The sequence below is a fragment of the Corylus avellana genome, chromosome 10 (assembly GCF_965113065.1).
Source record: "Corylus avellana chromosome 10, dhCorAvel1.hap1.2, whole genome shotgun sequence".
In the NCBI taxonomy this organism is placed as follows: Eukaryota; Viridiplantae; Streptophyta; class Magnoliopsida; order Fagales; family Betulaceae; genus Corylus; species Corylus avellana.
In genome coordinates, this window is record NC_142499.1 from 97,026 (window position 1) to 114,380 (window position 17,355).

The 17,355-nt window shown below is 35.6% G+C and overlaps 1 protein-coding gene across 4 annotated transcripts; it reads left to right on the forward strand.

Annotated features, from left to right (window-relative positions):
- Window positions 1-7,612: 7,612 nt before the first annotated feature.
- On the forward strand, window positions 7,613-14,341 carry LOC132192345 (U11/U12 small nuclear ribonucleoprotein 65 kDa protein). 4 transcript variants are annotated; one of them, XM_059607654.2, is made up of 12 exons: window positions 7,613-7,730; window positions 8,981-9,277; window positions 9,375-9,446; window positions 9,570-9,791; window positions 10,184-10,265; window positions 10,415-10,588; window positions 11,014-11,205; window positions 11,285-11,455; window positions 11,619-11,706; window positions 11,956-12,014; window positions 12,588-12,653; window positions 14,172-14,341. In XM_059607654.2, exons 2-12 carry the CDS (start codon window positions 9,045-9,047, stop codon window positions 14,253-14,255), a joined length of 1,443 nt encoding a protein of 480 aa, XP_059463637.2. In that variant the 5' UTR covers window positions 7,613-7,730; window positions 8,981-9,044; the 3' UTR covers window positions 14,256-14,341. The 4 variants fall into 4 exon arrangements, with proteins under 4 accessions (XP_059463637.2, XP_059463640.2, XP_059463641.2 ...); XM_059607657.2 differs by having other exon boundaries at window positions 8,994-9,277; XM_059607655.2 differs by lacking the exon at window positions 7,613-7,730 and adding an exon at window positions 8,839-8,898.
- Window positions 14,342-17,355: the final 3,014 nt, after the last annotated feature.

Sequence of the window (17,355 nt, forward strand, 5' to 3'; positions counted from 1 at the left end):
TGCTCCATTTTTCCATTAAAGGGCTTACTTTCCATTCAAAGCAAAGCGTCCGCCGGTATACATACTTGCGGGAAAGCTAACCGCCTTTTTTTAGCTACTCCCAGTTGTTTAGACTTGAAAGAAAGAAATTACAAGTGGTACTCAAGTATTTCATGTTAAGCAAAAACATAAAGGAAAACCAGAAAGAGTATCTTCTGAGAGAAATTCAAAACCCTGATTTGTTGCATGAAAACACGCCTACCAATAAGAAGCCCCCACCGCATAATCCTGCTTCGCTGTCCTATGAAAATGAACCACCTCTGCTACTTCTCTTCTCAGCTACCTAACCTCATCTTATGTCATCCCCACCGACTTCAAAATAATTTTCACTACAGGTTGTCTTCTACTATCACATGTTAGAACAAAAATTTAACCATTTTGAGTAATGATATAAGGAAGATTAATTAGAGTAATTTCAAATATAACGTGACTTTTAAATTTACTATATTAAATTTGAGATTGAGTAATGTTATAAAAAGAACTAAAATATTTTTAGAGTCATCCCAAATATAACATGACATTACTCTAAGAATAGATTAATAATAAATAGTGGTGAGAGAAAAATGTGGTATACAGCATTATTTTAATAATAAGCTAGCTGCAACCGGTGGGAATATTGAAGAATTCTCGATCAAATTAAACCTGGCTTTTTGCGTTTACAACTGTAGCAAGTCTTGCACTGTACACTAGCACTAGTGATTCCCACGAATTCACATAGGATATCCAATGAAGAGCCTATTATATATTGCATTTATCATGAATTAAATAAAATATAAATGTCCATATGTATATTTTCGTATAATATGTTCTAAATTCTACCATTAAATTATAAAAAATGGTTAAAATTGTCAACTTTTAGCACGCGTACGTGTATGTATTGTTCACCACACATCTAGACTATGTTGGACAATTATTGGATGCTCTTCACACAAAACGTTAATTATTATGAGGATGAATACTAACGTTCCATATACACATTATAAATGTGTATAATATATGCAAGCTGTACAATAAAAATAAATTTTTTTTTTGAATTGGTACAATAAAAATAATTGGTAAATGGGTCAATTTTTTTTATTTTTTTTTTCTTAGAGCACATGTGTATGCACAGTTACACATTGTTGGAAAATAGAGATGAAAAAGGGAAATGGGAAAATTATGAAGGCAAAAAATTGAGCTTCAATCTCATACCAAAACACTCCTCAATTGGTTTGATGCGTAGATGTGCCTCATAGAGGCCAAAGCCCGAGCTCATGCGTGCATCGCGTGATGTGAGCGAACAGCTCTCTTGATGCAACCTGACTTGGTAGGTTGTAGCGAAGAACAACAATAAAGTAGCGGATATGTAATTCTAAATCTTCAATCTATCAATGATCTGAGAATTATTCTTGAAAAGCTAGATACTCTCTAAGTTTTGAAGGAAAAAGAGGAAAAACTCAACTATGAGCAATTCTCATTAATAAAAATCAATAATAACATAAACTCCTTTTTTCTGGAGGTTATAAGCATATATTTATAGCCCAAAACTCTAAACCTAATAAAATAATGAAATAAAGACTCTCAAAACCCTAACCCTAATAAAATAACAACATAAAGTCGGCTAGAAAATGAAACAAATTGACAGCGCCCATCCGAACGGGACATATGGCCGTCCGGACGGCCACGACACTTAAACGACAAAAACATGAAATAACATATGGGTTCAGAATACACTCCGATCTACATCATTCTCCCCAAGCTAGAGAGAATTCGTTCTCGAATTCGGCCGGTTCTTTCCACGATCCTTCGGCTGTCCAGTCAACTCATTCCATCCTCCTTTTCTCAAAATCACAACAAGCCCACACCTCATAATAAACATGATGGCCCGCACCTCACCTTGCCAAGTAGACTTGCCAAGCTTTGCTCGTACCTTGCCCTTCCCAAATGTCACGAGAATCTCCAAATAACTCACAAAGACCCTTTCACTCTTTGATAGAAAAGTCGTTTTCGCCCCATAGACCTCATTACAACTTTGGTTAAAAGTTTTTGACAATGTAGCATCTACTCTAAGGAAATTAACTTCCAAATCAAAGATTTCTCTTTCAAGACTTTCATCAAAAACTTGGTGTATAGAATTCACCTCTTCGCCGGGATAGATGTCATAGATTGGTGGAGAGGCCCAGTCTACCAAGCAATCTTCTTCAATAAATTCATCTTCTTCTACCACAACTGATTGACTCATAATCTCCGTCACCTCTCTAGGCACCATCTCTGCCATCATCCCAAAATTCCCATATTGCCCCTGATTTTTTTTTTTTTTTTTTTTCAAGAAAAAAAAAAAAAAAAAAAAATTTGTGTCACCAAGAACTCTTTAGCAACCTTGAAATTCTGGTACATCAAGTTTGAACCTACTCACGCGCCGATTGGCATGAGATTGCGCAAGGTGCTGATGTCCGTGCGTTTGACGCTTTGTAAACGGGTTTCTAGATCCACTCTCTTTGTGACCACACAGGTTGGATATTCCAATAGTGAGGTCTTCAATTTGATCCCTCATAGTCGTGAATTGATCCTTCATATGTAGCCAACGTTCAGCAATAGATTTGCCTTCCGCTTCCGTAAATTGCGATATTGGTTAGCGACGACAATTGTTTGGCCCACCACCCATGTGTCGCAAACAAATCGCCGGTTGCTCCTTACGTGCTGTCTCCGTGCGCACGTGCACCTTGTTCATGTCTGTCAGACGGTCGCTCCTCCCCATTCATGAAAAATAACTTGAGCTTTAATACCAACTAATGAAGCCTGACTTAGTAGGTTGCATCAAAGAACAACAATAAAGCAACGGATAGGTAATTATAAATCTTGAGTCTATCAATGATCTGAGAATTTTTTTTGAAAAGCTAAATACTCTCTAGGTTTTAAAGGAAAAAAGATGAATAAACTCAACTATGAGTAATTCTCATTAATAAAAATCAATAATCAACATAAACTCCCTTTCTCTGGAGACTGTAAACATATATTTATAGCCCAAAACCTAAAACCTAATAAAATATGGCATAAATACCCTTAAAACCCTAAACTTAATAAAATAACGAAATAAAGACTACCAAAACCCTAACCCTAATAAAATAACAACATAATATCGGCTAGAAAATAAAACAAATTGACGACACTCATTCGGATGGGACATATGGCTGTCCGGACGGCCACGACACTTAAACGACAAAAACATGAAATAACATATGGGTTCGGAATACACTCTGATTTACATCACCTCGTCTCCATCGTTCAATTTATTGTTAAAGTGAAGACGATTATTTATAGTGGTTGACTTTTTCTTTATATCTTGCTAATTATGTAGACAACTTTTCCTCCCCACTCTTATATATTTAATAAATTCTAACACACATTTAGACTAGGGACACCATTATGCGTCATGTTTGCCAAACATGTACGGATGCACATGTTACACACGGTTTCTTGGACAAGATACATGCATAAGGTTCCCTCCTACATTAAAGTTAGCTAATTCTCTTATATAATATATATAAGCTTAGGAACCAAATTATTCCCTTGAGAGACCTATATATATATCCCTCCATCATAAAATGAAAAATGAAAAGAAAATAGAAAAAGGTCATCACTAAAAAAATAAAAAATAAATAAAAAAGGGGAACATTATAGGGAGAGTGGAGGAAGTTTCATAGGATGGAAATCTCTCCGGCCGCTTTCTTTATCAATTAGGTGTAAATTAACAAGGATATCCATACATCATGGAATTGGAGTCATTATATATAGTGATCGATCATAAGCGATTGAAGGGAATTGAAATTTCACATAAGTTGTTACTTTGTATTGACTTTTGATCTATCTTTTAACCTAATACTTAAGCAGTTGTATTGTATGTTTGACAAAGAGTGGCAGCATGACGGTTAGTGTATATATATATATATATAAAGTGAACATTATTACAAGATTAATTGTTAATTTCCACTTAGAGCATTCCCAATGGAAGAGCCAAATGTTACTTTTATCTAAAATAGTTCTTCAAATGTTTAAAAACCCCCTACATTGGATTAGCAAAAAAATATATATAAAATAAATATTTGATTAGAAGAGCTAAAAGAAAAGCTAAATGTAGCAGCACTTTTCAAATGAGCTATTTTATTTTTCATTGTTTTTCTCACCTGTTTTCTCTTTTTCCCAAATCTTTTCCTACTTTTTCTTTGCATGTTCTTTTTTTTTTCTAAATTTTTTTCCATTTTTCCTATCACATGTTCTCTTTTTCTCAAAACTTTTTTTACTTTTAATAATATTTTAATAAAATATATAGAAATATAGTTAATCGGATGTAGAGACATTTAAAAATGGCTTAGCTAAACTAAATAAAAGTGAGTTTTGAGGAGCCACTTTACATAAAAATATGGCTCCTCCATTGGAAATGCTCTTAAACCCTGTTCTAGAATGTAGTTAGGTATAATATTTCATCATGATATATTGATATGCATGTCGCCTACTGATCTACTCATACTAGCAACAGCGTATCTATCTCCAACAAACTTAGAACATGCAGGGAGACAAACCGCGTACCGACATTCTCGAACCCCGGTCGTTTACGAGAATAAGGTGAAACTTCATAGAAGTTTCCCCGGAACCAGTCTTTTCTTCTAGATCCTTTTTACATTATGCAAGCTAGCTAGCTATAAATAAGGATATCTAGCTCATGTATATTTTCCATAACCTATATATATATAAATATGGATAATGGAGAGGGGAATATTATTTATGTTTCCACAATAGCTCCTTCACTGTAGCAGATTGTTTTTTTTCACGCGTTTTGGCTACTGTTTACCACTTTTTCCACGCGGACTTCATGGATTCATTCAACAGTTCAGCCAACTAATTAAATAAATCAATCTCTTTGGATTCAGGATATGTTCAGCTGGCTAGGTCATGCCCATTCGGATTAATTTCTAGCTTTTTGCTGCTTAAATTGGCATAATAATATTTTACTGTTTAAATTGCTATCAATATCCGTATTACATGTCCTACAAGTTTTATTGCCACAAGGTTACGTACGAGTATTATTGTATTAACAATTAATGACCAATTGTTGAAACTGTACGTCTAGTGGCTGGGACCAATTAATAGACAAGAGGTATATATGGGTGTGTGATTGATATGGCATATTTGAACTTAACAATTTGTTATTTGGTAACTAATTAATAAACTATATTTGAACTTAACAATTTGTTATTTAATAACTAATTAATAATCAATGTAAAAATGTATGTTATTTCTTAATTTACATCTTATCCATTCATTTATGGAGAAGGTTGCATGCACAAATTAAAGAATCAAAGTTAACTACAAAAGCGGACAAGGAGTTAATGTGACCCACGGCCAGGCCTCTTAACCTCATGAGTCATGAGTAAACAATTTTGTGTGTGTAGTTCTGATTGGAGAAGGCAGAAGAGACCTTTTGGTGATCTCCAACACGGATCGATCGAGGCCCTTTTTTTTTTTCTTGATCCTGATGAGGACAGATCTAGGACGGGATGGTTCAAGTTTTGGGACTTATCGAGTAAAAGTACTGTAATGCTTGCAGCATGTAAAGTTATAAAACAATCAACTTTAATTATATATATAGTTTTTACTAAATTAAGGGAGCTAAAAGGAAATTATAATTAATAGATAATAGAATTTTCCATCTTCTAATATCTAAAAAGCTTAACAGACTTCCTAATTAATTAATTAATTATATGCACATTGACTTATTCCTGGATGTTGATGTCCTTGGCTCCTTGCCCCTTGGTCTTTGGGTTAATCATTATTAGCGTCATACTTCCATTCCTTAATTTCTTGGGTTGCCACGTCGTTACCAGCTCATTCATATCCCTTCGATGGTGACTGCTGACGTGGCGGGTCCCAGCTGGCCCCATGCATCCCCCTCCTGAGTCCTGATCTCCTGATCGGGTGACACGTACATATACATGGCATTTTCCTCCGTTTTCCAAATTCCTTTATCTTTCATAACAATGCAATAAAATGAGTTATTTTTTATAACAATGCAAGTGTACACTCTCCACTCTCCCAAACACATGTAGTATCACGTGGTAGTGAAAACTATAATTAAATTTTGAATAAATTATTATTAAATTTTAGATTTAATGATAATTTTTATTTTTTATTATTACATCAAAAAATGTTTATTTAAAAATGTAGAAGAATGAGTGAGAATGTGTGTAACATTTATTTAAAAAAAAAACAAAAACAAAAACAAAAACAAAACAACAACACAAAATGTATTACACTTATTATAAATTAAGGTGGCCCCAGATGCTCCCACAAATAAACTTGGCATCACAAAAAACACACTTAATAGTGTTATGGGTTATATTTATAGCCCTCAATCTCAACTTCTTCTAATAACCAACCAGATGATCGATCATCAACGCATGCTTAGGAATTATTTTTGTTAAATAAAACTATCTTATTTAATTAGAGTTATGGAAGCAAATTAATCCAATCCCACACACTTTTTATAGAGAAGACCCTTCCATCCATGCAAATTCCAAAGCACCTTAATTCCTCCCCAGTCCTCTCATAAATAATTTTATTTCAGCACTCACCGAAGCATCGCATCTTAGATCTACCAAAAGTTCTTATGCCCTCATAAGATATGTCTCCACGTCCCAGCTAGACCATATGTGTGAGTAAAGGTACAATTCCAAGATTCTAAATGTTTATTTATTTATTCCTATGCCATTTTCCAAGCAATTGAGTAAAGGTTATTCGTGAAATTTTCAAATTCGATGTTTATTTGTTATTGTTGTCGTCAGCTTGGACAAAGGAGGCGGTGGATATATTTATGGGCTTAATATGTCAATCTTTGGGCTATGGATGGGCCCTTTTAGTATTGATGGATTTATATTTGGGCTATGAATCGGTCCAAATCGTATGGACTGATATTCAGCCTAACAAGCAACTCAACTTGGTGAAAACCAAACGAACTTGTGAGGTTTGCCCCGGCCTTAAGAGAGTCCCTTACACCGGATGGGCCGCAAATGCTTTCTTTTACAGCATCTAATTAGAAGCTGCCACGTCAGATAAGTACACAAAATGCAATAGACTTGGAAACACCAGATTCTTAAACAAATTTCATCATCTTTCTCTTGCACGTTCAAAGCCCCAACTCAACTATTTAAAAAAAAAAAAAAAAAAAACCCCAAATCAACGGAAACCACCTGAGGTTCGGAGCAGCCGAACGCCGCGGTCACAATCAGCCGAACGCCAACAAGAACAGCAACAAGTGTAAGTCAAAAACCAACAAGACTCAGCAACCCACGAACACTAACAAAAGTGAATGTCGTTTGATTCACAGAATAAACCCAAAAAATTAAATAATTATTCTTAAGAATAGTCATTTTTTTTTGTTTGGTAAAAGTTTATTTTTAAGAATAATAATTCTGAGAATCACTAATAACTATCCATAAAAAATAAAAATAAATAAAAAATAAATTAAAAAAAAAAAAAAAAAAAAGGAGAAAAAGAAGTGGAATAGCTATTCATTTCATGTGGGAATAAGGCATCCGTTTAAGTTGCCACAAAAGCCATTCAGTCTCTCGTTATTCCAGCGCCCTAAACAGTCTGTCTTCCTCAAATTGCAAACCGTCCGTCTTCTTCAGACTGCAACTCGTCCGTCTTCCAACCAGGTATCTCTCATCTCTCGCCCCCTCTCTGTATTTCTATCTCTCATCTCTCTGTTTCTGTATTCGTTTTTTTTTTTTTGTGTGCTGCCTTCCTGTTTAGCGTCGCCAAGAGAGGGAGAGAGAAGGAAAGAGAGGGAGGAGTGTGTGGGCTTCCTTGGGGTGCAGTCCGGCCGTCCTCCAAAGATATTTCTCCCGTCAACATTTTTTTCCAAATCGATAATCTCTTTAGCTTGTTGGTTTTAATTTTGGGGTGAGTATCGATTGAGTAAAATGTTGAAATAAATTTGTTGATTTGTTTTGTTGCGATTTTGAGCTTGAATTTCCAGTTGTTTGTATACTGAATTTGGGGGTTTTCTTAGACGGGCTGAATGGCCCAACTCGATTGAAGAGTGGATGAAATTTCTTTGGTTGCGGGATTGGAGTTTCTTGGGTTGTTCTGGCTAAGCACCGAATGGGTGTTGTGATTTTGAAGAAATTTTGGGTTGTTTGGAATTAGGGCTGTCGGTTGGGAGGATGGCCGAATGAAGAGGTGAGATTTTGTCGTGAGAAATTGTTTATGTAGTTTATGTTTCAAAAATAAAAATAAAAATAAAATTTTTTTTTTAAAAAAAGTTCTTAATAAAAATAAATTATATTTGTATTATAAAGATATTTTAAGAAATTTAATTACAATATGATTCCATTATCATCCTATTGAACTGTACCAAACAAAGAAATATGAATAGCAATTACATTCAACACTCTATTTCAGTGTATTTCAGTGTTTCAATCAAACTAAGGAATATAAATAGTTATTTCATTCCACTCTTCTATTCTCAAAAATAGCTGTTCATTTTTCTGATGGAATAATCATTCTGCTAACCAAACTAGCCTTAAGCCAAAAACCAACATTTAGCCAGACCAGCGTGGGTCACAGCCAGACCCGCGTGCCTGGGCCACCAACATCATCCATCTCTCTCTTGGGCGGATTATGGCGGTGGCTCCATGGATTCTGGATGGTTGGTGTTCGGCCTTCGTGGTGGGCAGCGAAAATTCTTGGTGGTCGGAGGCGCTGCTTGGTGGTGGCCGGTTGTGGTGGTAGGGTGGCAGGTGGCAGGGAAATTTGGGAGAGAGAGGGGGCGGGAGCATGTGGGAGAGAGGGGGAAAATGAAGAGAATTTTCTTTTGACTAGGTTAGTTGATCAGGTGTTTTCATTTCTATTAAATTTTATGCTCTTGGCTGATGTGTCAAGTTTTGATTTGTTGCTGTAAAAGTGGTATTTTGCAGCGCATCACCTAAGGTTTTCTCAAGAAACAAATGTAATTGCTCTCTCTAACAATGGCTGCACTTCTCCCCTCCTCCTCCTGCACTTCGCAACTTTACATAAACCCTCAGAATCAGATGCGGCAGGAAGAAGAGGCAAAAGCATTTCATGGAAGAGCATCAGAAGCGGAAGAAGCTGTGATAACCCTTTTGATTCGGCACCTTCCCGAAGCCATTCCTCTTGACACCCTCTTCAGACTCTTCTCCCACTACGGTGCTTCCTCTGTCCGTCCTTGCTTCGTTCCTAAGTGCGTCAATTTTTTTGTGCTTTGGTGTTTCAATCCAATCATTGTTCCTTCTTTCTCAATTGCTCTCTTTTTTTTTTATCCTTTTGTCTTTCTGCAGATTGAGAAACTGTGTATTTTTGGATTTCAAGAATGAAGCTTTGGCTTACCAGGCGCATCGTCAGTTAAATGGGTATTATATTGTTTTGGGATAGTTCATTCCTGTCTGAACATTTACTCTTATACTGATTATGATCCAGTTCAGTTCAATTGCATTAAAAAGTATGCCACTGCCTTTGTTATTGGGTTTTGTTAGGCTGAGGTTTCTTGGTAAAGTCTTATCAGTGGAGAGAGCTAGTAATAAGCCAACCCTAGATTCCAAACATAAAGCAAGTCAAGCTCATTCCGGGGAGGACGCTATTCCACCCACTTCTTTGGCCAATGATGCTACTCAACGTTTCATTTCTGGGTCTATGCCTGCTAGTGAACCCATTGCCCCAAGGCTTGGTGTCGACTATCCATTTCCTCCTCACCTTGAGTACGTTTTTCCATTTCACTGTAGATACAGCTCCTTTCTTCATATGTCTTCTATGACCTGTCCTTAAATTTTCTACCTTACAGGCACAACAATTTAAGCATGCACGTTATTATTTCTGGACTTTTTATCTTGGCTCTTTGTGAAATCTCAGATCCATAGGCAATTTCAGTTCATTAATCAGAATGAAAGAGGCAATACCAATTTGGCTCTTTTGTTATTGAATGTAATGATTTTTTTGCCCAAGCTTATCATCCAGTACTTTGATTTGACTGAAAAGTAATACTTATGTTGTCTAACATGTGGAGTTTTCTTTCAAAACCTTCTTTGGATGACATAGAAATCTTTAGATTTGTCTATGTCTATTTTAGATTTTAATAGACCTCGTGTTACAGGTATGCTTACCCTCCACCAGATGGAAATATACTGACCAACATTGTAAATGCTCTTATTGCTGTTCCTCGCTTTTATACACAGGTTGTCTCCAATCTTATGAAATGCTAATAAAACAATTTACTGGTTTTCCTTCCTTGAGCTCCATAGTTATATTATATGCATAATTCTAATCTAGTTAACTTCATGAGCTTAATGGGACATATATTTTACAACCTACCTTTTAATTCTAGGTGTTGCACTTGATGAACAAAATGAATATTCCAGCTCCATTTCGTATGGCTCTACCAATTCCACCCCTACCACCTTCACTACCTGCACCACCACCACCTCCCCCACCTGTACCTGCAAAACTTCATTTGGCAGATCTGTCCAGTGATGAGTCGGAAATGGAATCTTCAGATGAGGTAACCTCTTGCACTGATTACCTAAAATATTTGGTCAAATATTATGCGGTTTAGTCTGTATATACTTAAATGATACCTTTTGTCTTCAAGCAACATTTACATTCATTGTCATTTTGTTTTTAGTTGTTTGAACAGGAAAACCTCTGCGGTTGATTTTTCTGCTAATCTTTTTTTTTAACCTGCATCCTTTTTTCAAGAAAAAAATGTGTGGACATTTAATTACGAGATTTGGGGAGAATCTTTACAATGTTTCTTCAAATTAGCATTGTGGATGAATCTCTATACTTCACTTATCAAAAAATGAATCTCTACACTTCTGCAAAAGTACATTGAAAGAGATGGAACCTAAAGGAAAATCCTTGAGTTGGCTTTTAAACCTGTTATGTAATCCCTGTGGATTCTAATTTTCGCTGTGATACTTTTAGGAGATTAATGGAAAAGCCTATTCTGTTGGAGCTTCAGCACTTAAAAAATATGGTCAAAAGCGTCTCAAGCAAGAAGTGATTGTGGGCCCTGCAGCTGATAAAGATGTCGTTCATGAAGCTGTTGGAGTGAAACCTGCCACGTTGGTCCCGAAAGAGATTCCGTTGATTAAAAAAAAGAACTCTGTATTACAGGTCATTTTCTTTTTGCAATAAATGATTGTATCTCTTACCTTTCATATTTTTTTATATCCTGTTCTTGGTTGGGTTGCAGATCAAAATTGCCCCAAAAGTGATTCAGAATGAACAGAAAGATGATAGCACAGAAAAAGAATTAGAAGACCCAGACAAAGAGGGTTCAGATATTAAAGCTTATGCAACCCCAGAAGAATTAGAGAGCGGAAAGTTGCCCCCAGAGGAAATTTTATCACTACCAATGTTTAAGGTACTGAATGTGATTAAAAGTATAGACTGCTCAACACTAACTTATATCAATCTTGAGGATCTGTTATTTTAAACAAAATACATACAACTGGATCAGAATGATTTTGACTCGCAAATATTTACTCATTGAATGATTAATTGAAGCTCTTTCGGATTTTTTTTAGAACTATGCAGCTGGATGTCCTGCTTCTGTGTTGTATGTGAAGAACTTGGCAAAGGACGTGATAGCTGATGACTTCTACTTCATTTTTGGTGAGATCACGAACACTGGTTATTGCTAGTTAATCCAAAATTTAGTTTAGTTTTTTATCAATGGTACCTATCTAGCAACTTTCATGCCTGTTTAGAAAAAAAGAAGATTACTTTATGATTGTGTTCTGTTAAATGATTGTATGTTAAATCTTTGTAGTACCTCAAATAATTAATGTTGTGTTTAATACTTCTAACAATGTTATCAAAAAAACAGTTCTGGCTTATTATATCTTACTATATGTGCTTTAGGGTCAGTATTTGGAAGCATTGATGCGGCTAAATCTGGTCTTCGCGTGAAGCTTATGCAGGTGAAGTCTCTGAGTTGTCTTTTAACATCTAAATCAAGACAGTTTTAGTTCCAAGTCCTTAGTTGTTTCAATATATATTTTTTTATTTTTAATTTTTTTTCATTACCTATCAAAAAAATATTTATTTATTTTTTTAGAGTTCTGATTCTTAAAGTACATGAGGTGCAAGGTTTGGTTATCTTTTAGCGAAGTTTCAGTTATGAAAGCCTTATGCAGGACTCGGTCCTATGATCGTACATTAAGAGCATGAATACAACTTGGAAACAAAAGCCACTGTCAATGCTATTAATATAAAGCACTAAGTGAATATTTCACTGAACAAATATGGTACTTAGAGAGGATTAGATGACAACCTAGAGGATTATTTCACTATACATAGGCATTTGGAAAAATTCATGTCTGTGATTGTGAAAGCATGAGCAAAGCCTTCTTACATGGATGTTTCAGTGGATGGAAACAAGTTTGTGGACCTGACATATCATACTAATTTCTTGATTGATTAATATTTGCAATCAAGTTAAAGTGCTGTAGTTGCTGAATTCTGGACCTAAAAGTAATAAAATTGGATTTCAGGAGGGAAGAATGAGAGGTCAAGCTTTTGTGACATTTCCATCAGTTGAACTTGCCCATCGTGCATTGGTATGTATCTTACAAAATGCAATCTGATGTGCCTGTGTTTCTGCAGCATCTCAGCCCTTGCATATAGAATATTTTGTTTCAGCTGGTCCTTGCTCCTTTTTATGTGCAATATCCTATGATGTTATCGTGTGAGCCTTAAGTCGCTATAAAAATTATAATGCAATATCTGGTTGATAGAGTAATCTAAATGATTCATCATAAATTCTTTCGGGTTCCTCAGTAACTCACTGACATGCCTCCCAATTTTAAGTAGCTGTACTTTAGTTTCAAAATGAATGCTGCTTTAATTAGAAAAAAATGGATGCTGCTTTGGAAATTGATTATCAAAATCCATACTAGCTGTTAAGAAGGTTCCAATTGGCTGCCTGGGATCCAATTTCGAATCATTGAAATGCAAATTCAGTCCAGACCAAAGAAAAGGAAAATGCAATAAAACCAGATTAGTCTTCTCTTCATCTCAAAAGAAAGATCGTTAGGATTTGCTAGTTTGATCGCAAAAATCCCATTTTCAAACCATTATTTGGTTGGGAGAGCCTATGGAAGTATAAGTCCCATTATGTACTAATTTCATTAACATGAACTGCCTCATCACTTTCAGTGTTCAACCTTAAGAATCCACTTTCAGGAAGCCGTCCTGTTATTTCTCTCCCACCTAAGTGGCGGCAAAGGAATTGCTACCTGTATCAAAGTTAGCTTCAGCAATGTACTTATTTCTGTAAATGAATCTAGGGGATGGCCTACCTGTGAGCATAGATAGAAGGAGATGGAAAGGTGGAAACCTGAATCTTAAATCGGACTTTTAGGATTATATCCATATATTTAGCACAATGAATGATGTTGTGATATGAACATAAGAGTTAAAACTCTAGATTTCATCAAATTTGAATGTAGTTGCTACTGTAACTTTTGGGTTCTACAACATATGAAATAGGTTATGCTTCATACATATGAACAATCCTACTGATACCATAGTTCATGGCCCTGGCTTTTCTAAAAAAAAGGGCCAGGGTGTTTGCATCTAGAAGAAGCCTAACACTAATTGAAGTAATCTAAAAAGCCTAAGGCTACGTTTGCTGACGTATTTTAAAACTCTTCTCTCTTTTCAAATACAAAAATACACATTTTCAAACTAAGTTACCAAACGAAACACTTTTCAAAAAACAAAAGCACATAACACTTTTAAAAAAACAAAACATAACACACTTTTTAGAAAACTTCCCACATCTTCTATTCGAAATATTTTGAGAAAACATGTGCTTACTTTTTCACTTGTAGAGGCTGACTTGTTACTTACAAAACATAAAAATAAAAAATAAAAAATAAAGAAGGGAGAGAGAGAGAGAGAGGTTTTTTATACTAATATGTTAGGTTTCTGGAAATGGCTAGTTTTGGACGTTTCACTGATTGAAGAGTAGCATATATAGTTCTACTTACAACTAAATGAAATCTTTCTTTTTTCTTTTGATTATCTTTGCTCATGTGCTGAAGTTGTGATGACTGGCATACCCTTGGTTGCAGAATCTAGGAAATGGATATGTGTTCAAAGGCAAGCCAATGATAATCCAGTTTGGTCGGAATCCTGTAGCTGGCAAAGCAAATTAAATAGATCTACTACAACTAAAGGAAGCTCCATATACTACTGCTTCATGGTTTGTGCTGCCTTGATTATGAAGCTAGCTGGAAGATATCCACTCGGTATTAATGATGCGGTGTAGGCTTCAAGTGTTTACAATGATCAATTGCTCATCAGCTGGCCATACTACATGAAAAAAAAAAAATGGTAGGTGGTTTTAAGTCATGGAGCATTTCTTGACTAATGGCTGGGAAAAGGTCTGCCGAAGCTCTAGACCACTACTTCAGGAAAACGAATTCCACTGTCAAACTTGTTTGGTGTAGATGGTTGTGGCTTGTGGCTGTAGAAGAGAAAATTGTCAAAACAATTCAAGGACTGAAGCCTGCTGCTAAGGACGTTGAAGAAGATGCATATCTGGTTGGTTTTAGGAGGCATTCCTTTATCAGCAATAAGTGTTACATTTACTGTTGTCAACTCTAAGCTTTCTTCTCATGTGTGCATGCTCCAGAATTAGTGTAGGTACATACATACAAGAGATGGAATACTACAAGGTGCAAAGAAGTATTTCAGTTTTATGACAAATTTATTGCGTTCTCTTGTTATATACATGAGGTAAACGTGGGAATCACGGAAAGTGGATCATCTTCACGGGGTTTGTAATGTGCATTTGAATGTATTGTGCGGTGTGCATTACAACTTTACAAGAGTGATTATTAAAGGGCCGATTTTGAGGGGTTTTTTGCGGATTCGGGTTGGATTTTATCCAACTTGTGCGAGGTGGGTTGCGGGTATAGACCCACCCCTCATAAGCATATTAAAAAAATAAAATAAAAAAACCTAATACCTCTCTTTTCATCTTTAGCCACCTCCCCTCTTCAGTGCCTCTTTTCTTTTCGTTTTTTTTGTTCTCTCGCCTGTCTCTCTCCCTCTGCTCTATCTCCGTCTTCGTGGACCAACAAAGCTCATACCACTGCTTTGTGAGCTCTCTTCATGTTGACTGAAATCTTTGGGTATCGAAATCTTCGGCTGTTGGGGAATATTTTTGGGTTAATCTTGAGCTTTTTTGGGTATTGATTTTTGGGTTTTTTCGTATATGTTTCTCTTAAGGGTTAAATACTAAATACCTCCTTTAGGTTTCGTTTCTTTATTTTTTTCTCCTTAGGGTTTGATTTTTATCATAAGAGGTCTATGTGATTTTGATAATAGACCAAATTAGTCATTCCGTTAGTTGACTTAATAGAAGTTTATGTGGACCAATCAAATGTTGACACGTGGCACTTACTTAAATTTTTAATATTATTTTTTTAAATTAATATATATATATATTAAAAAAAAAAAAAAAAAAAAAGGGATTGGGGCCAGGCCACCCCATGGCCAAAGGGCCATTCTCAATTTTTTTTTTTTCCTTTTTAAAAAAATAATTAATTAATTAGGTGCCAGGTGTCAACATTTAATTGGTCTACGTGGACTTCTGTTAAGTCAATTAACAGTCAATTGACGGAAGAACTAATTTGGTTTATTATCAAAACCACAGGGACCTCCTATAATAAAAATCAAACCCTATGGAGAAAAAAATAAAGAAACAAAATCCCAGGGGCTATTTAACTCTTCTCTTAATCTTCTGGGTTAATCTTGAGATTTTTTTTGGTATCGATTTGTTTGTTTTTTCGTATATTTTTCTCTTAGTCTTCTGGGTTAATCTTGAGATTTTTTTGGGTATTGATTTGTGGGTCTTTTTGTATATTTTTCTCTTAATATTATGGGTTAATCTTGAGCTTTCTGGGTTCTCAAAGACCTCTCGAGGTTCATTCATGGAGTTCTATGACGAAATCCAACCCACCCCGCAAAACCCAAACCCGCGTAAATGCTATTCACTTTGTCCGGGTAGCAGGTTGGATTTTCCAAACCCTCAGGGTTGCAGGTCAAGTAGGAAAAAAGGTTGAAATCCAACCCACTCCGACCCCCACTCACCCCTAATTTAAAGCTACAGTGGGGCCCCCTGCTCTCCCCCCCCCTACCCCCCTCCCCAAGCCTCAAATTATCAAAACTTTCAAAACCGGGGGCTATGCCCCCTGCTTCGTCGAGGTAGATCTAGTCAAATATAAATGTCGTTTTGTACGTGGTCGATGGCACTAACTCTGATGATATGATCATGCAATGGTGGTACGGGTGTGTTTGATAAAAGGCTTTGGTTTGATACTGTAGCATAAATTGATTGATGTAAAAAAAAAGTATGAATGTTTTTTTTAAAAAAAAAAAAAGTGAAAAAGTAAAAATGTTTGTGTTAGAATATTATATTTCCGCAATATTATATTCTCGTAATATTCTCAATATATTACGGAAATATTTGATATCGTATTCATTATTGTAAATATGCTGATTTTTTATTATTTTGTAATTATTATATTTCCTTTCTTTTAGGGCCTCATTCAACTATAAATAGGTCATTCCATTGTACAATTGAACATATATCAGAAATACAAATTTCTTCTCTGCAATTATCTTTCTGTTGTCTTTTTCAACAGTTTGGTATAGAAAAATGAAAAAAAAAAAAATTGTTTTGGTAGTGATTTTTTTATTTAAAAAGTGATTGATATGATGTAAAAAGTAAGAGAATATAAAAAAAGTTAAAAAGTAAGATGAATAGTATTGAAGAAAAAGTGAATAATATTGAAGGCAAAACCTGTTATCAAACGGATGCGTGTGTTGTTGGTGATATACTGTTGCATTGCACGTATATATTCTCTTGTAGTGTTCGTAATTCAATGAACCAAATATACAAACTAAGTCATGTCGGTTTAATGAGTTCAAGAAAAAGGTGATTAATTCAGAAGTTGAGAACACTTTTGAGATGCAAAGTCTAAAGTGCAACTTGGAGGGAAACCATGCTCGCAATAGGTTTAGAGGAAGGGGGAGGGAAGGTGAAGCCGCAACGTGGAAGAAGAAGAAGAGGACCGTGAGGGAGCTGCAAGCTCAGGAGCAGCATCAGCATCAACGTGCAAGTTGCAAACAAACAACAGAAACAGAAAAAAAGGCCTACAAAAAGGAAAAACAAAAGGCCTCAACAAGGCATCCATTTCCGCCACAACAGTTTCCTCTGACATGTTCTTCCTGTTGGATTTTTCTCTG

Excerpts from the sequence above, each read along its gene's own strand:
- LOC132192345 (XM_059607654.2), top strand. The coding sequence starts at position 9,045 with ATGGCTGCACTTCTCCCCTCCTCCTCCTGCACTTCGCAACTTTACATA. Across the intron at positions 11,456-11,618 it reads TATCACTACCAATGTTTAAG|AACTATGCAGCTGGATGTCC; the intron begins GTACTGAATGTG and ends GATTTTTTTTAG. Across the intron at positions 11,707-11,955 it reads TGACTTCTACTTCATTTTTG|GGTCAGTATTTGGAAGCATT; the intron begins GTGAGATCACGA and ends TATGTGCTTTAG.